Below are 23,287 nucleotides of genomic sequence, written 5' to 3'. Positions count from 1 at the left end.
AACTTTATTGAGTAGTGTATTGATCAAGACGTGGAGCACCTTGGAGGTCTTATTGAACATGTAATCTTTATGAGAACGAAAGAATATATAACACTGTCGAGGAAATGGAACTAGACAATTGCACAATTTTCATGAATTTGGCGGTGAGGGCACCACTTTTGTGCTTTTAGTAGTGGGGGCACCCTTCTTGTAATTTTGGTAGTGAGGGCACCACTTAAGTGATTTCGGTATTGAGGGCACCATTTTTGTAATTTTGTAATTAATGTCGGTATTTAAAACAGAAGAGATCACAAGCAAACTTGTCGTAACTAATGGCAAGTTGATGTTCTTTAACCCATTAGACAACCAAAACCTTACTCCTGATATGCCAGCCCCTTCGTCCTAGGACTTCATATTTGAATATTTGTTTTAAAGTAATATTGGATTTTATATCTATTATCGAGTAAATGCCTCCAATGGTTTGTTTTAGATGTATTAACTTGTCGAGTAAAAGCCCTTACACTTATATGTTTTAGATGTATTAACTTGTATAAATGTCCCTTCACTTATATGTTTTAGATATTTTAAATTGCCGAATAAATGCCCCTTCGCTTATATGTTTTAAATGTATTAACTTGTCGAGTTAAAGCCCTTACACTTATCAAGCTGTCGTGTAAATGTCCCTCCACCTATATGTTTTTAATTATCCTAACCTTTGTGATTTCCCTGACTACGTTACTTGTTTTCCACCGTTATGACATCTTACATCCCTGACCAGTCGTAGAAGGACGAAAACAATTGTATCCTATGCTTTATATCCATTATAATGTATACACTGTATTGTAACTCTGTTCGTAGAGCTATTTCCGCGATGGTTTAATTTCGCGGCTTCCCCCGCGTAAATTTCCACGATTACAGTAAAAAAAGGGGGTTGTTAACCTGCATGTCTTCAGTACCTTCAGTACGAAACTGTAATTGGATTTTTAAAATGAAGTAATGAACCTAAAGACTTCTGATTGAAGCTAAACCGAAACAATGTTTGTCTGATATCAAAGAAAATGTAAAAAGATTCATGTCAATGAGTGTATAAGTATATATTGTATATAGTGTATAGGTGTAAGTATTAACTACATGGAAGCAGTAATTACTCCATACCTGCTTCATGTTTTCCTAAGGGGAAACATATAATAAATTTGTAAGAAAGAAACACCACCGAGAGCTGAAAAAGTAGAAAATTGATAATAAAGCTGAAAAGTTATAGCATGAGAGAAAATAAGTCGAATCCTTCTGTTTATTCCTGAACATTTGTGTAAATAGAAACGAATGTCTAACTCACGAGTGTGTAATGAATTAACATGTGTAAGGTAAGCCAAGGTCACGTTTGAGTTATTTAGGATGAATATGACTAGTCAACGCACCTTGATTACAAATTGGCCAGGGCTTAACATCGTACAACTACAGACAGTTTTACCTGTCTGTTCAGTGAGGTATGTCGGTAGCATGGCTGTTGGAGCAGGCGAGATGAGGTGGATTTGAGTTTCATATTTATATTTCTTGTGATTAGAAGATGTCTTCAAGTCATATTTGGATCATTTATGTTATTATTTGTAATCCGTATATGCTGACATCTTCACAAGAAACAAGAGGTAAGTTTTCCTCTTGGTTTTTTTTAAAGGTTTCATATTCTATGAAGTATCTAAATACAACACCCTAACCATATGATTCGTGTTCACGCTGTCATATAGAAAAGCGTAAACTTATTTAAGGATGAAGATTTAATAAATGAGTTTATTTTCCGTTATGATATCATCGTATGTACTAGTATCTCAGTGATGCAAACATTTATACATGGTCTGTTTAAAAACGTATTTATTTAGTTAAAGTGAATAGGAAGTGAATTCTAAGGTAAATGACTTATGCTTCATAATCTCCAGCGTGAGGAAAAAAAGTTAACGTTTTATTGTGGTCAATAATTAATTTCATTTTATGTTTGTAGAAAACGGTGAAAACGTAACTGTCGAAATCCCGGATTATATTGAACAATCAAAAGACTGCATTTTTCCATTGAATTTTGAATTAACTTTAAAATTTCAAAATGGAAGTATTCTATCAATGGTCCTTACGAGGAACTTCAATCTACGTGTGAACAGACCTTTATACGTAATAAGGAAGAGTGCCGATGGAACTGCTATGGTTATTCAAGATCATCTTCAAGACATACAGGTTGGTGCTTATAAAGTATGCTTGTATATTCAGCTTGCTTAATTTTAACTGTATATATTTTCCTTTGTGTATATTTCATGCATATTTCATAGTGTTTTTTTCCAGTTATTTAAATATTAATGAAATTTAACTCTTAATGATATAGATATGTTTGAAAACAAGAGGAAGTTTAATAACCTTGTCAGTATTTTTTTTTTAACTTTTAAACATATTCACTACAGTGACAAGGGTTCTATATTTTTTGTCGTGATATTAAAACACTTAAATACATTGGTAAATGCATAGCTGTCAGGGCATTGACTTGTTATGTCAATACCGTAAAGTTTACTGAAAAAATCGAGATATTTAATCTTCATGTTAAATTATAAGTATACATATGTATAATCTCTATAAAAATATCCCATAATTTCTGAATTGTACAGCCCAATACCTAGTGGTTTTACTTCCTGGAAGCCTCGGGTGACTACAGGTGTATAATGATAGATAGGTATCCATTGCAACGCCATCGTGTTATTAGTTCAAATTAACATATTTATGATGATCGCCGAAGAAAATCAAATACTTAACATTCAATCCTATCTATGAGGGATATTGATATACTGTGTGTCTGTTTTGATGAATATATATACATAGAAACAAACGTGTTTTGAGTAAGAACATTAATGACAACCCGGTGTAATATGACAGAAGGCGTATTTACAAACGTGTTTCAGTGAATTTGTATGTGTATAGTTTATTTTATAATGATATATTGATTTGATCCTATATCAGAATTGATTGTGAATCCCCCATCCCCCACCCCGCTCCACCCTCCAGCGAGTCTGATATTTAAAGGTAGACATATCCATCATCAACATTTCCGACAAAGAAACCACATGATCCTGACAAATTTCCAAACCATTGGGATGGGCTTGTCCAAACCACTTTTTGTGTACACCCTTACGCTGAACCACTCTCGATATCTAGGACGACCCAGGTACATACGTGATATTCTTTCTATCTTAAACACTATATATAGATAACTTTATTTTTGTTAGTTGCTCACCTGAAGTGTATTTCGTGATGGTAAACGACATTTTTTTGTTTACGTCATAACAGTTCTGGTTTAATGAATGTCACGTTCAGATTATTTTTTATAATCTGAATAGGTACAAATCACACTTATGGACGACCTAGTTGAGGTGTTTTTTTTAAGGTCTGTCGGGTACAGATGTAAATAATACCTGTCATTTGTGAGATAAGCTAGAGAGCCTGTATAAAGAAGTAAGGCTATTGGGTTTATATACTGATGTTATTTTGGATGTAAACATAAGTTTAATCAAAGTGACATCAGTAATCTGTGTATACCACTTGTGGTACCGGATGTAGTCACTTTTTACTCGCCTCCCCCTCTTGTAGTACCCCTCGTACCCCTCCCCATCAATCGATTATAGACAGGATAGGATGAGCAGGTCATTATAGTACCAATATCAGAGATAGATAAACTCGATTTCCTTGCCAACTATGCACCAATTACCAAAGTCAATATCTAATAATAAACGATTAACAGGTAACATTTGCCCTATAAGCTTAACAGATTATGTCAACCACTGGATATAACTTGCCTCGGGGTATTTGTAAATATGTACTGCAGGTCAATCTGAGAGGTCAAATATGTCCACGTTTATTTCTGATGATCCCTAAGGACAGGACAGTTCACTGACTGACCGCTACTGTAACAATATGCCTGATTTGTTCCGTAGTATGGCTGGAGGGTACATTATAAGTTACAGGAAGAAGATGAAAAAAGATATCATATCGGACAATACTCAAGGACATTATCCTGATTCATAGCAGATACTAACGATACACAGGGATTACGAACCAGACAAAAACTATCATAATCCCCTATCCTCTCCTAAAACACCCTGAAACGATATAACCAAGTGTTTAACAAAACAGGAATCACCTCTGGTCGCACAAGTGGTACATGGTATGATGTTTCTCTTCTTAAAGATTTTAGGCCAGTAAATAGACCAGTGACTATATAAAGAACAGTATGTAGGTCAGGAACTTTATTTAGGATATTATGTAGGTCAGGAGCTACATATAGAAGTAACTACTTATGGGACAGTATGTAGATCAGAAACTATATATAGGTCAGATTGTAGATATATTACCATGGATATGACAATATCTAGCTAAGTAACTACTTATGGGAAATATGTAGATCAGAAAAATATAATCCAGGACACTACATAGGTTAGTATGTAGGTCAGCGATTTAGAATTACATTTAATATCAATAAACGTTTCGAAAAAGCGCATAACATAATGAAAATGATATTAGTCAAATAGCTAATTAAGGATGATATGGATCTTTTCTCTCTGCTCTAAACTTGTTATAATTTATTGTTTATTTCTTATAGTTTCCACATATATACATCCTTCTTGTAATCATTCTATATAACCAGATGGATAATCTTGCCATAATAATAGTCATCATGATGTCCCGCGACGAGGAAAAATGTAATTAACAGTAATATATTAAACAGTAATTAATTAAGAAGACCCATTACTCAGACTTACTTTGCTATAAAACTGTTGATGCCGTAATTTCATGAGAAACCGCATTAAAGGTAAACTTGAAATAAATGTTTTTAACGATATTCGTATGTGGACGTAACATATAATGTAAATAATATAACTGTCATTATATGATTAAAACTAGCTCGCCTTAAACTTCACAATGTATCTATTGTGATACTTTATGTCATTTTAAACAAATGAATCTTCATCTTATTTTCTCCTTTGAACGTTTAACCATTGATAAATATTGTTTCAATTAATTATTTTATAACATTTTTTCTCTAATGAACGTCCGTGTCAAAGATAAACTCATATTTCATCAAGATGATACCTCATGAAAATACTTCAGTTTTGTTCTCAACATGTTAAATGTAGTTACGATTTTCTGTTTTGATGATAGATATATGAATTACAAGTATAATATAAGATACGTTGATTTACGTTTTAATTAAGATATGTAGGAGAACATGCGATTAACTGTACAATGAAGTCGATGGCAAAGCTAACAAAACTCTAGTTAACGATAGGAGTATGCGTTTTATTGCAGTGAGAGTAGATTGGTTGACACTCTGAAGGCTACGTAATTGGTATATATGTGTAATACGACGTCAAAATAACAGACACGCATAAATAAATAAATTGATGGTCATTTATGCTAACACTATCTCTTTAATCATTTTTCGTATTATGCAATGCCAAAACTGGCAAATATATAATATCTATGGTTCTCTCCTGCATGTAAATGCTGGTGTAGATGTATATCTGGAGTTATACAGATGTTTCTGCTTCTTCACGTATTCATTAAGGTGATATATGGCAAGGTCCTCCTTGTAGAAATTTAGGATAACATGATGCATAATTTCAAAACTTTTTTTTATCTTATTGTATTTGTGCCGTTGATTATCTTTGTTTACATTGGTGTTTTAGCTCTTTCAGGTTTATTTAAAAGAGAACAATATTAATAAAAAAAAACTAGTAATCAAATACTGACCGGTAGGAACCGTGCCATATACTTCTCTCCATGACCCTTCGGTCCAATTTAAAGCAACACGTGCTTGGACAATGCGTGGTATGAACGAAAACACTGTTTTATCAATTCAGATGTGATCAGTCCTTATATAAACTATATTCATAATTGTTGTTTATGTAGTAATAAATGGTTCCCGGGTCTGACTTCATATCAGCTTTCTCTCCAATTGTCTTTTTGATTTTAACCTTTGTCCGGCGCCGTGCGTCGTAAACAATTTACATTTTCAACTTCTTCTCAATACCCAACAGGCAAAGAGACCTGATATTGGAAGTGTAGCATGCTGCGATGAAGGGCTACCGAGTTTGGTCAAGTGGATGACCTTGACTTTCATTCAAGGTCACAGAGGTCAAATATGCTAAAATCTTTAAACGATTTCTTATTAACCAAATTGCCCAGAGACGCATATTTGGTCTGAAGCATGCTGGGATGAAGGGCTACCGAGTTTCTTCAAATGGATGACCTTGATCTTCATTCAAGGTCACAGGGGTCAAATATGTTGAAATCTTTAAACAACTTGTTTTTGATAACCAAATTGTCCTGAGACCAAATATACGTTCCGTAACATACTTGGATGAAGGGCTACCAAGTTTGTTCAGATGGATGACCTTGACCTTCATTCAAGGTCATAGGGGCCAATATGCTACATTATTTAACGACTTCTTCTTGTTAACCGAAACGCCCAGAGACCCAATATTCGGTTTGTAGCATGCTGCGATGAAGGGCTACCAGGTTTATTCAAATGGATGACCTTGACCTTCATTCAAGGTCAAAGGGGCTAAATATGTTCAATCTTTGAACGAATTCTTCTTGATAACCAAAAGGCCCTGAGACCCAATATTAGGTCTGTAGCATGCTGGGATGAATGGCTACACAGTTTGTTCAAATGGATGACCTTGACCTTCATTCAAGGCCACAGAGGCCAAATGCTCTGAAATATATCAAAACTCAGGTGACCGTTAAGGTTTTTAAATTGTCCGTATGTGTTGACGTTGTAGTATATATTTTATGATTTGAATTGAACGTTTCTTTTGTTCTATTGCTATCGGATTTGCGCCTATTATAGTACTATTTTAATAGTAGTTAACCAATTAATATTAATTTGTTATACTAATTGTTGACGTCATGCCATTTTAAAGATTTATATTATTTTTTTTATTGGTTAATCGAGATTTGAACTATCGCTGATATTCAACATTTAAAGAAATTGATCATGCCTGATAGTCGCCGTATTTTTGTTAAAGCTATAAAATACTGGTATATATATTGATAACATTATACTTATTGTGCATTAATGTGAAATATTGTAACGTAAATTTCCATTGGTCCATCATGGTGACACGGTTACATAGATAATATGCCTTAGTTGACCAAGCACAGATATGACATCCCTACCTACAATAAACATACACATATATATTATGTTATATCATTATGCATAACAATTCATTTACATATTCAAAATAACATCCTATATACATTATGAATTACTTGTTCGTACGATCTCCATATGTACTGACTGTTTCCTCTAAAGGATAGAACAGGTACCTTAGCATGTCCCTGTTATGAAGTTGTTACTAAACATATAACTTTCATTGTTGTTCATAATGAAATATTAAAACAAAGCAATGTCAATTGATATTTATAAGAGCAGGTGCATATTTGAAATAAATGAAAACTATTATGTAAATTTTTATACTAATATGATTTTGAAGGAGGTATTATTTAAATGTTTTCCTTATAACTCATGGTAATATCTCTCATTTGAAATACATTAAAAAATCATCCCTTAAGAAAATATTTTACATAATGGTTATCTATTCGCCGACAAAAAATTAACGAGAATTGTATCATGTCACCTAGTAATATCGTACATGTTATTGGGAAATTAGCTAATAGAACTCGTAACATCGTGCATGTCTTTGGGACATTAGCTAATAGAACTCGTAACATCGTGTATGTTTTTGGGACATTAGCTAATAGAACTCGTAACATCGTGTATGTTTTTGGGACATTAGCTAATAGAACTCGTAACATCGTGTATGTTTTTGGGACATTAGCTAATAGAACTCGTAACATCGTGTATGTTTTTGGGACATTAGCTAATAGAACTCGTAACATCGTGTATGTTTTTGGGACATTAGCTAATAGAACTAGTAACATCGTGCATGTCTTTGGGAACTTGGTTTACAGAACTCGTTAATAGTTTGGAAAAAAGAAAGAAATGAACTACAAAATCAATAACGGTTGTTCATATATAAATTTTGTTTGATAAACAAATAATGGAGATACATATTAAAGGTACCACAGGTAATTTAATTAAATTCTTTCGAGTTTCAATTGTTCGTGATCAGTGTGTGGTAAATAAATAGTTAGGTTATTATATTATTTATCGAATAAATAAATGCGCTATATTATATTTAATTGTTAAATCGCTTTAGGTAATTCATCAAAATCTTCTTTGATTGGCAGCTTTAATTAAATTTCAAGGTCACACTATTGATGTTTACCAGAAGAATTGTAATATCTGTATATACGCACTGGTCATCTATCAGGTATGACATGTTTTCCTGATCTAATTGCCTTATTGTTGTAAGGCTTATAGAGATAATGTATTGAATAAAATTAATAATCTATCTGTACGATAAAAAAGCCTAACATGACTTGTATTAAATCCGAACTAACTGACTGCATCATGTAGTAAGGTTTTCAGAACTACTATTTAGTCTGAATTACCTAACTATAAAATATCGCAATTTTTTCAGAACTTGTTTGATGTCCAAACTACATAACTATATGAGGAGGCCGCGGTGGCCGAGTGGTTAAGGTGTCCCGACACATCTGCCCAAGGGGCCGCGGTGGCCGAGTGGTTAAGGTGTCCCGACACTTCTGACCAAGGGGCCGCGGTGGCCGAGTGGTTAAGGTGTCCCGACACTTCTGACCAAGGGGCCGCGGTGGCCGAGTGGTTAAGGTGTCCCGACACTTCTGCCCAAGGGGCCGCGGTGGCCGAGTGGTTAAGGTGTCCCGACACTTCTGCCCAAGGGGCCGCGGTGGCCGAGTGGTTAAGGTGTCCCGACACTTCTGACCAAGGGGCCGCGGTGGCCGAGTGGTTAAGGTGTCCCGACACTTTATCACTAGCCCTCCACCTCTGGGTTGCGAGTTCGAAACCTACGTGGGGCAGTTGCCAGGTACTGACCGTAGGCCGGTGGTTTTTTCTCCGGGTACTCCGGTTTTCCTCCACCTCCAAAACCTGGCACGTCCTTAAATGACCCTGGCTGTTTATAGGACGTTAAACAAAAACAAACCAAACAAACCAAACATAACTATATGAAGTAAGGTTAACTCAACCTTTGATACATAAAGAAGGATATCAAACTCATACTTCTTTAATTATGCGACTGCTAAATTTAGTATACAGTTCCAGAAATAACTGATGTATGTTCATGGCTGTATGTAAATATTGGTATCACGCTAATTGGCACGAATGACCTGCTTACGGATGTTATCGAAGCTTGCCTTAATTTTGTACTTTGATTTTGTTGGACGTATTCAATCTGAAATTGTGTGAAGCTCTGTAACAACATCCCTTTGTATTTCTATGATGAAGTTTTGTTTATTATCATCTTATGTTTTGTTATATTCCTATCTCTTCTCTATATGTGATAATCACATGTGTGTGTCTTCTGTATAATCTCTATTGGCCAGTTGTTGGTAAGATCTGGTGACGAATTCATGGAAATGTTAAGGGAATATGCCGTATCCTGGTTTTCAGCATCGAAATCTTTTGAAATGTGGCATTGTTTCAAAATAAAATCATGTAATAAAAACTTTGAGCAGGTAGTTACATTAACGTCTTAGGCGCCCTCTTTCGTACTTTTACGTTAAAATCACAAAAATGATGAAACAAGGGAAACAATGGGGAAAGTTGAATACGACTAAATGTTCCGGAGGAGTGAGCGTTTTCTGCTGCACTAACTACAAGTATACTCATCATGTAAATATAGGTCGAATCTGATTTATGTGACAATGTCGAAATATGAACTGGGTAATGACAAACATGTCCTCAGTATAGTTTTGTATTTGATATTGCTGACAACCATCGAATGGTCCGCGGTTTTCGTCGACCAGAATCACTGGGATTTTTCTTATCTTTTTTCATTGAAAATGAGCTTTCTTTGTCATTATACGTTCACCATGTGGTACGTTTTATTAAGAAATCGGCATATTCATATTGTTGCTAAATTAAATCCTGAAATTAATTTCGAACAAATGGTAAATCAGAGATAAATAATATATGTTATAACAATACCTATGTGTTATTACAATAACATAGTATTGTTCATGTAAGGACAATATGTTTTTATCGTAATGTTTTGCTTGATTTGGACCCTTTCTTTATATCTTTTCCAGATGTAATTAGTATATCTCTGTTTTGTTTCATTTATATAAGGGCAATTAGCAGTACGTAGCCCCTGTCGACATTTCCAAAGCCTACAATGTATACATAAACGAGCGTCGTCACGATCTTGCCAGAGGCCATTCCCCAGATACTGGATATACTGTGATCAGTTAGCTTAACGGAAAATGAACACATCAATTCCCTCTGATGATTAATTATAAAGACATTCGGCTACGACTAATTGATTCTTCACGAGTGGTGATAAAAATAGTTAATTTAATACCAGAAATATCGTAATAATTTGTACGCTTCTAATACTACAGGTACAACATCATAGTTCATGAAGTTAAATAATTATACAAATATATGAGCTAGCACTTTTTGAACTACTAGGTCAGGGAATCACATATCATTTTTTATTAATTCATTTCATACTACATATCCTACTCTTGTTATTCGTTTGATCTCCCTTCAAATATGACCTGTGGATCTTAGTTGTCTGTTAATTTGTGTTGCTCTGATATTTCTTGTATAACGTTGTTTCCGTCTGGTTCCTTACAAGTTGTGTCCGCACTAAAGGGAAGTTTGAATCGCCATGATTTATTCCCTAATGTATGGATTGTTTCATACACTCATAATTGTGGTTCAGTACTATAGTCTCTATTTTCTTTATTTTACAAATTGTTATCCATCAAGCAATCATTTCCGGAGGTTTTCCACTCTATAGCTCGTTCCTATCTAATGTTTCGAGGTCCCCAATGGGGATAATCGCTACAAGATTATTACGTTTTGATATGATTGGAGTCTATTGTCTATATTTAAGTTTGCATTCATTGTACAAAAGAAAATAATGTTTATTTTGATTATTGAGAATTTATTACATCCTCAGTTTTTATATCTCCTTCAGAAGAGTCAATGTTTTTATACTATCGGCTGATTCATTCACCAGTATCCCTCGGCATTGTTGACCTTGTAGATATCAACACGGACTAATTAGTAGTGATACATGTATTACTTGTTAGCAATAGACATTTACAGCTTTTATAACTTTTCTGAGAGGCAGTCAACCTTAATTAACTCATGGTATCGCGTCAAGGACTGACTGACCTACACAACGTACAAACAATCACTTTGGACAACACACGCGTAAACGAGACAAAACAATTACATTACATATAAAACAAAAACGATACAACAAGTTGTTCGGTTGTCGGTGCCTATTTGAGACGCAACATTAACAATATAACATGGAATTCACTTTCAATCCTTTTTGTTATCATCTTGTAAACATGCATATAACTTTAGCTGACTTGATGTCAAAATCTATTTGAAATGAACATTCAGTCTTCAAATTGTTTTAATATTATGGATTTTTGGAGTATATAATACATATTTATAAGCAATAACTGCAAATCTAATCTGACAGGTGCTGAAAAATAGCAAACCTAACCCTTTTAAAAGGAATCATTAAGTATACTAGATATACAGACTCCATTTCCAGCTAGCTGTGTGTATATTCTTAGTCCATTAATCAAACACGGAAAAAATACATCAATTAAAAAAGTAGCGGTTTTTTGATTGAAGCTTCCGATCATTTTGACGTGACAACGTTAACAGACGTGTTTTGTTATTACTGTTGGGTGCGGCCATGTTTTTTCTTATCTTGTTTAATGAAAATTGAAATCATGTCATGGACTTTATTGCTTAACAAATAAATACATATATGTCATGTTCTTATGTACTTGTTTTACGCAACTCACAGGCTTGTCAGGTACATGCCCCTAGTTCACGACCTTCTACAAATATGACACCAAACCCGGTCGTCGCCACAATGTTAAGTTACCGAGCGAGGAGACAATAATTGACCTTGACCTGAACTACTCAGCCTCACGTTCTAACATGACAGGTGAGTTGTTCGACATGAAATACATAACATTGTGATAGATTATACAACTGTAATCGTGTTGGAATGTGTTGATCCATCAGCAAAAATCTAGATATCTTTCCCATATAGAATATGTGAAGAAATTGAGTTCAGATGCCAATTTGTGTGTGCAGAGAACATACTTCTGTAAATGTATAGTGATTTCTATATGATATACCCCACGGTAGTCCTTCTGACAGTCCATTTATATGGTATGTTTAATTCAATAGACAATGATTTGATATTGCTTGGAACATTAACTTCATTTTTATGCCATCCGTTCATCACGTAAAAATGACGTCGCCTTTTGTAACGTCGTTTTGATTGGATGATAAAGCTCCATGAAAAAACTATAAAAAATATAAGGATAAACATGAATATATTTTATGTTATGGAGCCAAGACGACAGTAAACACACCCCTCATACTCTCTTCATAACTTATCCTAATAGAATGTAATACTTTTGGAAGCTATATTCAACGAATTTCGCCAGCTAGAGATAAAAAGAGAACATCCTTATGATTTAAGTTTATCATCCATATAACTCCAATATAACACTATCAAACAGGTATAACAGAAAGGGGAAGTTGTTATACCACATATATGATAGAGAGGAAGACATCTGTTTACCGTTACACCACATATATACATATACATGTATATGATAGAGAGGAAGAAAACTGTTTACCGCTATCACATATATATGATAGAGAGAAAGACAGCTGTTTATCCCTGTCAAATAGATTGTGTGTATTACTGGATGTAATGTTCTGCATTATGAGTAGATTTGAGGAAGACATCGGTAACATAACATATGACGTCGTACCCTTATGACGTTACGCTTCACAAAAAGACGGTGCCATTTTGAAAGAACTGTTCAACGCAATTTCAATCTTTCCCCCGTTGTTACCGGTCAATTTCCCTTACAAAATTGTTGTGAAATGAGTATTTCATCAAATCCACAATACATCTTGCAGAAATGCAGCATAATAGCCACCATTTTATCTTAACATGATTTGGATCTGAACCAAAACATAGTCGGATTTCAAAGCGATGAACAGAAAGCACCATTTGATTGGTAATTAAACCAACTAAATTCATATCATCACAGTGTTGATATAAGCAGTGATGATATACTTTCTTTTTTATAAAGGTGGTACTTTTTTATATTTCACTCGAAAATATGAAATAAATGTTGTTACTGTAATAGACCGATGGAATTGTTTCCCCTGATTTCCTAAATTTGATGTTCCAACAACCACAGCTGATATTAATAATATTTATATTCCTCTGAGAGTCTTTAATAGGCAAGCAATTATATATTATAATGATTTAATGGTAGTTGCATTATACATGATTTTAATGGCTAAGAGTATTAAAATATACATTTTGTTTCTAGAATAATTTAATAATTAGTCAATGTGATTTTGAACTGTGGCAATTTATATGTATGCACATGTTCATATGCTACATTTGCATCAAATGCTAAGTGCGCTTTGTTGGTTGTCAGTTCATAATACATAACATAAACACAGCCATTTTATTAATTGGCCGTTGATACCCATTAATATACTTTCATGACAATCTTAACTATCAAGTACAAACGTATGGCACAAGTCAGCACGTGTTGTCGGCGAGTGCAATTTAATAAAATTAAGTTGATGATCTATATGAAATGTCATGAAAAACCACTGGTACATTTTAATTTGCAAAGGAAAATAGTATTAATGTGGTATTTATGTAGATTAGTTCTTTTAACATTTAACCTTTAACCTTTACCACTCTGTAATACCGGTGATAAGTAAAATGTTCTTTGAGATTGAACAGTGCTCTCACAATGAACATATGTGATTGTTTGAAGTATATGTAATTGTGTTTCTTTTGAAGGCGAGTGTACATACTTTTGATTGACTATAATCTAGTGAAGGAAAGCTCCATTATGCGGTTCTTAGAAGAAGAGAAGGTTTTTGAAAAGTAAAGATTCATAAAAATATTTACCTTTTACCACCTTTTATTTGTTTCCTTTTTGTGGTTTTAAGTATAAAATACCAGCACAGAAGTGTTCCGTTTGTTTAAGAGAACTTTACCGTATAATATAATTTCATTTCCTTGATGATATTTATGACTTTCTGTTACCAGCCAAGAAACATCGTATGCCTATGTTTTCACATATTTAAAAATGTGTTTTAATGAATTAATTATCACATCTTTTACATTATTTTATGATAATATTAACTTTACTTCAAAGCCATGGTTGTTTCTCTGGACATGGGGGTCATGGGATTAAAAGATTTATATTAACATTACATTAACAGTCACATTAATACTCACACCGTTCTCTCACAACAATTAGGCTCCGTGTCTCCTAAAATAGTGCACACTATTTATTTCTTCTTTAGATTAGATTAGTTAGATTTTTATAAATAACATGTTGATGGTTTTTTTGTATATTTTTTTCTTGGTTCACGTCAAATTAGAGACTTGCTTATAGCACTGTAAACCTAACACTTTTAAAAGGAATCATTTAGTATACTAGATATACAGACTCCATTTCCAGTTAGCTGTGTATATATTCTTAGTCCATTGATTATTTACTGAAATGATATAGTGTAAACAGTGTTTCTCATAGCCTCTTGTCCTTTGTATATGTTTATCATACAGTTTCACTGAATTATTATTGTAATTAACCTTTAATTAATTACTCTTTTTTTCATAGAAACGATATTTCCTTCTACTTTCTATATACTTATCAATTTTGATTATATTCTATAGTCTATATTCCTCACATGTTTATTGTAAGCAAATATGAAATAATATAATAGAGCTTGATTTAAAAGTATAGACATTAGCTCTCTAAATTTGTTGCCTAGTTATAGACTTATTTTAAGAAGGCACTGCGAATGCATGTATCTCATGCACGGTTAATATAATGAGGCAATTAACCAAATTTGATTTTTTCCTACATTGTATATTTTAAAGAGCGCAGCTAATTTTCACACCTTTTATTAGGAAAAAGCATACGTTCCTCTACATTTAGCGGTGCATTTCTAATATATTGCAGTAACTCAATGTCACAGTTTATGAGTTTAGAGTATAAGTAAGGATTAAGCGAGAGTAAGATTATATAACTATTAAAATAAAACCGAAATTTAACAACTTACTGCATAAATGTCGCATTTCCATAGTTTTTATTTAATAAATTAATTTTATTAATCCAAATAGTCAGAGATGAATATGATAGGAACGACTTATCCACATCTGTGGATAATTAATCTCACGTTTTCGTCAGTTTTTCTCCAACGTTTACCATCAACGTTACACACGGATTTAAACTGATATTAATTTGCATTTTTATTAGCAGTTAAAAGGCGTGAATATGAATTGAAATAGTTTAAATTTCCCTACATTATTGTTAATTGACGTCAATGAAGAGAACATTCATATTTCAGCATTACAATCAGTGTGAATACTTGTCTGATAATCTGAACTCCGGTGTTTATATTATAGTGTATTACATATGGTAGCCTTCCCATATACGTCAAATTATAATGCTATTGTTTTCTGATTTTTGAATGAATATTAATGCCACTCCCAGTATGTACACACCCAAGATTCTTTGCCTCCCTCCCACACTCTTGTCGCGTGCTTACATTAAAAACTAGACAGCTTAAGTTAACTGTCATGGGAGTATCAATACCTGTATTTTATTTATATTCATTATGGTTATGAGCGGTGGTGATCCCTAGAGATACGTTCCTCTTGTTGGAGCCGCATGGCGTTTATAGTTACTTAAAGCACTGCCTTATTAAGCCATGCTACACCATGCGTCGTCGTTGTACGTCTAAAATGTATCTATTTGTTTATTAAGACCATTATTGTCATCCTTTTCCTGCTGTATATCTGTCTCTTATTTGCTTGATGAAGATAGTTAATATATGACGTATTTTCATTTATCGAGGTAAATAGTGTGAAACAACTTGTATATAAAGCAGATGGCCCAACATTGACATGATATGAAGCTAAAAAAAGTAAGAGAAGAATATATAAATAGCGTGAGCTGAATTAATAAATACAGTGAGATGACCTATATATAGCTCGAAATTAACATTATAAATATGATGATCATATAAAAGGTGTGAAATGAACATGTAAATAATGTGAAAAGAAATACCGCTAAGGCAAGGAACTGGTTATGGAAGAATTTCTTAAAATTTCTGGCGATGATATGTTATCATCTTATGTTATGTTTTGTTTTGTTATATTAGGAGCCTCAAAACCTTCCTTGCTACCAAAAAATAAGGGGGTAGTTCCTACTTCATTTTTGTTGAAACAAATTTTCTCTGTGATCCTTTGAATATTCTGCTAAGGAAAGTGACGCACCTTATTTCTGGACTTTTTCCATTGTAATTTTAGACTGCATAGCTTAACTTTTGATAAAGATACAACTAAACCATGTCGTTTAGTCTGATTTAGTTTCATTTATTTAAAAACAAAGCAACATAAATGTGAAACAAAATAGGCGTTAAAACTTCCATTCAAAGATTACATACATACCTATTGAAATTCAAATACAAGGTATAAATATTATTCTATAAACTATCAAATATCCAATACAAATATCATAAAAAACTATCAGAGATGTCTAATACACATATATATAAAGTTTTTTTGTAACTTTTTATTTTTCCAAGATTTACAAGACATGTACAATATCACTTCAAATGCTCACCATCACATTCATCCATACATCTCATTCTTTTTTTTTAAACTGATACACCAATATCTGTACTCTTGATCATTGGAGATAAAACAAAGGCATTTTTGTTCTGTATTCCTAGTAGTTATTATTACTTATACATTTTGTAGTTTGTATTTTCCTTTCACTTATATTTGATACCGTATAGTAATTGTTTTATATATTATCATGTACATCTATTGATAAATGAATCAAATTTGTCTTTATCACTGTAACTACATTGTCTGAAAGAAATGAAAGTGATAGGACAGAAAAGAAAAGAGGAGAAATTGGTGTCTGGATTTGGAGGAGGGAGAGGGGGAGGGGTGCCACAGCATTGTGAAAAAAATCCCATAAAAGATCACAAAATTATTGTAATATATATATATAAAATTATAAGATATTCAATACAAATGTATATAAAGTTATAAGATATCCAATACAAATATTATCTATAAAACTATAAGATATCCAATATAACTATTTTATTTCAAACTCTATTATATCCCTTACAAACATCATATAAATCTATAAGATATCCAATTCAAATATCATATATAAAGCTAAAAGATATTCAATACAAATATCATATGTAAAACTATATCAGATTTCTGATACAAATATATATAAAACTATAAGATATCTAATACATATATCATACATGAAGCTACAAGATATCATATACATATATATATTAAGGTATAGGATAATCAATACAAATATCATACATTTGTATACATATATATGTATATATATTTCTACCAAAATACGCCGTGCTACTCCACTCTCAAGCCATTGTATACATGTACCGACTGTTGTGTTATATTCCACCAGTGAAATATAATCTTCCGGTCTTTTGATTTGTCATAATTCAGATTTTTACCCGAGCTGCAATTGTTATTGACGTCATCAATAATCGAATGACGTCATATCTCTGGGTCCCAGCCGTCAGCTGTACATCTTTTTTGCTTACGCGAGATAGACTTGGCCACATTTCCCTTTGATTCAAGTCGATATTATTGTGGTAGAAAAAGGTCACACGACTCGTGATATTTTGGACATGGAACTTATTTCACCAATCGTAAGTTATATTTTTCAAATGTTACAAAAGACACTCGCTAAAACTCGTGTCTTTTGTAACTTTAAAAAATAACATTCTCTTGTGAAATAAATTCCATATCCAACAATCACTCGTTGTGTAACCTCTATAACTATACGAATTCTAATGCAAATATCATATATGAAACTAAAACGATTCAAATAATTTATTAGGTATTTCTTCATTGCACATTTAAACTGTATATATATATGTAAAAAATAATTGTATGAAAGATATAGTTCAAAAGATTTTATTTCGCTTTCATCATGATTTAATCAGTGAACGCATTCACTTCATGTATTAAATTGATTAATTGATGAAATTGATGCAATACAAAATATTAAATTCAATTTATGGCATTTGATTAAAATAATCAAAAATTGATATGACTATAACCGTGATATGCTTGACATTATCAATTGTTAAAAGGTGATTAAGGAAGATAATTGAACTTATCACACGTGCGCATATACCGAGGTCCTGTCAAAGTGTCAAACCATTCAATCACACTACGTTTTAAGGATTGTTTTTAATTCTACCTGTACAATTTACTACCACTATTTATCTAAAGGCATATCAGAAATATAACATGATACATTGTGCAGGCAAATTATTGAAAATTATAATTTGATGATGCAATCGAGAGGAGTCACGATTTCTGTTTATAATTTAAGTTATCTAAATGATATTGATGACGATTTTCATTTTGTTATATTAATTTCTTTTCTGTTTGTTTACTTTGCAAACCTTATTATCATGAAAGTCAAATTACAGATTATAAAAACAGATGACCATGTTATTATATTGGCATAAACAGAAACGAAGCTGAGCATATAGTATGTATCGTTTTGTTGTAACAAATGGTTTAGCAGCAACCATTGTATATGATGTGTATAACAACATTATGTAAACACTGTTTCGTCAGTTGTTCATTTAGTATTTGTTTATTTTAAAGTCATTTTTATCAAACAATAATTATTTTGGTGGTAACATTAGTATAATTAGATGATCAACGATTAAAAAATGACTAAGAATTGAAAAAAAAAACTTTTTATTGGTTGGATTTGTACATTTACCTGATAGTTTCCCACCCTTAACACCAGCCTATAGTGTTCTGTCCTCTCCAAAGTACTATAACGTTATAATGTCTAGACAAGGTGGTATTTCATCAGCAGGCTAAGTTTGGTAGACAAGGCAATGTTTAATGTATTGCACGTCCCTAGCATTAATGCAGTTCATTCATTTGAAAATCATTTTTAACTACGGTGGTCATATAAATATTAATTCATATAATCAATAACCCCGATATTAATATTCATATCTAATATTCAGGTAACATAAACGTATTGAAGACGTCATAAGAACAAGGAAATCATGATATGTAAACATGAGTTTCACGTCAAGAACATATTTGTGGTTACATGAAAGTCTATTCAGTTCATTTCAAGTCAATTATAATTTGAAAAACATGTAACTGTTGTATCACAATAAACACTATATGCTGATGACAGCACTTCCACGAAATGCTTGACAATAGACAAAAGGTTCTATAAAATTAACATGCCCATCAAAGGCTGTCGAAAATATTTTCTTATTGTGTACCAAGATAATTATGTTTTGTAGTGAATGCTTACTAAACCGACCAAATTATCCTCTGTCACCAGTTCAAAGCTAATTTACAACAGCATTTGAAATATTATATTTACGCTGCATTTGCAACATAGTAACGCATGCACATAGTCAAGTAATATCCTCACTAAGTCTCAAGTTGATCATTGTTATAGCTATCTCTAACACGTCTTCTTGGTTTATTCAGATAAACTATTTAAAAATACACAATAAACATGCCTCAAACTACTCATCAACTACTATTCCATCCTATCTATGAAAACAAATCCTGTCTTATAAAGTAATTATCATGATTGATATAAATAACATTGTTTCAATATGTTAATACAATCAAGGCCCATGTCAATCTATGTACACATCCATCACCTCAATCACAAATGTACTTGGCCGTTTAATCCTCCCACACATGTCACCAGGGATGTCTGTGTAACAGGATGTATTCATATTCACCTGGCCAGTTTTCAAATATAGATTTATTGAAACACGTGCTAGTTTTTATATTTACATATAGAACATTAACATATGATAAAGAATACCTAAAACTATCTGAATCAAGAAACCCCTACATCACTATACCCTTGTTACTTCCGATACTACATCCGGGTCACGTTTGCCAATGTTGCAGATTCTCTAATCTTGCAGCATTAATGCATCACTGATATGTGACTTGACACACTGTATTATCTAGATTGATTATAGAGTTCTAACCTACCCACAATGTTTAGCTCAAGAACTGCTTACTAACCGCTGAATAATGATAAAAACAAACACTTGATTGCCGTATTTCGTTGAGGTTGTGTACAACCAATGACGAGCCTTGACAGATATCTCTACGAAGTCCATATATCAAAACTGTTATTGCTTCCTTTAACTGGTTGTTCACATGCGCCATCAGTGATGTCTAAATTCTGACTTTTGAGAGATTTATATATTTGAAAACGGTCACGCTTGAATGGATGTTTTTGCATGGGCATGTGTGGTCATATTACTGGCTATTATGTTTTTTGGGGAAAACCGGTGTGTATAGAATTTCGGAGAGGACCTCTTTAGATGGTCAGACATTCAACTGTGTGTGGAGTGAATCCTATGCAGAATAACATTACGCGAATACAATATTCAAAATCAAATTGTAATTTTAACGCATTTTGTTTTAATATTTATTCTCAGTGTAAACTGGAACTATCATATTGCAAATATGTCGAGGACTTTTAAAAATCTTAAAAAGAAACATGCTTGTTTTAATGAAAAGTTTATTGCATTATCCAATAGGTTGTTTTTACTGATTTTATGCTAACCGTTAACAAGTATCAACATGTATTGGATACAAAATCTTATTTGAACTGATATGAAAAATAAATAAAAAACAAAAAAACTTATAAATATGTCAACTTTCCATCTATAGAAATACATTACATTACTAGATTACATGGATTTAAGATTATGTAATAATGCGATTACTTTTTGCCTTAATTATCTTCCCTGACTGAAGAAGAGCATAGGTCGCATACATAAATGTATAAGTTAAGTTCGGTTGGTATACAAGAAAAAATATTAAAACCAAAGTGGATATAATAATAGTTTAGATGTTAGATCATTAGATTGAAGATAGACTATTGAAACATGTAATAGTTTAGATGTTAGGTCATTAGATTAAAGGCAGTATATTTAAACATATAATAGTATAGATGTGAGACAATTAAAATGAAGGTAGACTATTTAAACATATAATAGTATAGTTGTAAGATCATTAAATTGAAGGTAGAATATATTTAATGATATAATAGTAGATATGTAAGATCATTAGAATGTACATTAATGTAGAATTATTTACATGCATATTAACAAAATGGCGAAGTCAGGCCGTTAGAATTAAATGTTAGAAAACAGGTGGAATGTGAAATAGTATGAAGTTATAATAACGAAGTAAAGCCATTAGAATACACGTAGGTTAATGCGTGTTATAGCCACACGAGTGAGTATTAATTTTGTAGAAAATGACGTGATCATGCCTGGTAGAAACGCTGGGTTTAGAAAATAAATAATGCGGTCCAGTCAAGATGACCCAGTGAGTCATCACTTCTGTAGCAGACACGTTTTATGATAGATACATACATAATCATATGTGTCAATGAGATGATTATTAATCGTCCATAAATTAAATAGCACAATTTGTTACATTCCCTTCAAGTAGGAGTTGATACTTAATATGTATCATATGCAGGAGAGAATGAATACATGATTATAAATATAAGACCATTGCAATCAGTGTACTGGCTTATTTCTGTTTGTTTGCTGGGTTATCGCTTCGTGAACAGCCAGGGTCATTTTACGGCAGAGTATCTTATATCTTGTAGTAGTTGGTGTCTACCTCACTGAAAAACATACGGGAATCCGGTCAAATGCCATCTAGAGAAAAAAGTGTATTATGTCTTGCCCAAGGACACAGCCACGACAGCACAGACCGATTCGTTCCTCATCTTGAGAGACACAAACCGACACGGATAGAGAGAATCGAACCACACTTATCTGAGGTTACGTGACCGGTACTCTAACCGACTGACTTTTCGCCCCCCCCCCCCCCCCCCCCACTCCTCCTCTGAAAAAGCGATGACGAAAATTAACAGACACATTGTATAAAACATTCGCTATGAACTTCCGACGATAAGCAGAACGATATTTATATAAAAAATAATTGATAGAGCGAGCGTAAACAATAGAATGAATAGGGATATCCTTGAAAAAAATCAACGATACTAAGACAAGGTTTTCGAGAAGGGGTAAGCGTTTTCATTATTATCTCATTGACATCTGTCATGTCAATCTAGCTCAAATCCAGGTAATATTGAAACGCCAGTCATATATACGAGCTGTGAACACGTCCATATTCATATCGGACAAGGAAATAGAATATTTCTCAAAGACATTATAATGCCCATCAACGCATATTGTTTGAACCAACAGTATAATGCTTAGAAATAACAACAATGAATTTATATAAATATTGATTTACATAAAACATGAAACTGAAAGTAAGAATAGTATACTATCTAAAATTATGATTATTTACTTATATATATGCTGTTATGTACTATTCTTACGGCAACCTTCCATTCCTATGTCAGTAACATCTGTTGAACGTGTATAAAACAGTCTACTAAAAAAACAATAGACGCTGAATGGTATTGTATGCTATCCTTTCTTTGATTTATCTATATTTATAATGAAAATGTCTGTTAAACTTAACGCAGTTCTGGCTTACACTTGACAGTTCACAAGAATAACTATGTAACTGTCATTTCATTGGTTCAATTAAAATTCAAATAAGAGAGAATGAAACACGTTACCGTGATTAATTACAGGTGACAAACTGACACAGCAAGTCCTCACTCATCTTTAGTCGTCTGCACACAGGTCATAAATGAAGCTGTTATGATACCAGACTGTAGTTTTAGACAACTCGCTTACATGTCAGTTTTAAAACAATATCTTTTTAACCAATTCAGACATGAAGCTGTTTATGTACACACAAAAATACACCTTCTATTTTATATGCATATCTACTAAACATTCTCTTACAATCTATATGATTAATTTCCAAGTGAACGTAGGTCCTTTTATTTTCTATGTTACTGTGGTACAAATAACCTTGCAGCAGTTTGTCTTATACATGACTTAACTGTATAGTGCATTTTACTCATTGCAATA

At 32.8% G+C, this 23,287-nt stretch overlaps 1 protein-coding gene across 1 annotated transcript in view; it reads left to right on the top strand.

The window, feature by feature from the left end:
- Positions 1-1,438: 1,438 nt before the first annotated feature.
- Positions 1,439-23,287, top strand: part of LOC117335824 — a 45,519-nt gene continuing 23,670 nt past the window's right edge. Inside the window, exons 1-2 of the mRNA XM_033896036.1 lie at positions 1,439-1,625; positions 1,976-2,202. Coding sequence (XP_033751927.1) covers positions 1,547-1,625; positions 1,976-2,202 — 306 coding nt within the window. The 5' untranslated portion in view covers positions 1,439-1,546. The remainder of the gene's footprint in view (positions 1,626-1,975; positions 2,203-23,287) is intronic.

The sequence above is a fragment of the Pecten maximus genome, chromosome 10, assembly GCF_902652985.1.
Source record: "Pecten maximus chromosome 10, xPecMax1.1, whole genome shotgun sequence".
Taxonomy (NCBI): domain Eukaryota; kingdom Metazoa; phylum Mollusca; class Bivalvia; order Pectinida; family Pectinidae; genus Pecten; species Pecten maximus.
Note: the sequence above shows the minus strand (reverse complement) of the source record. Positions and strands in the feature narration are given on the sequence as shown.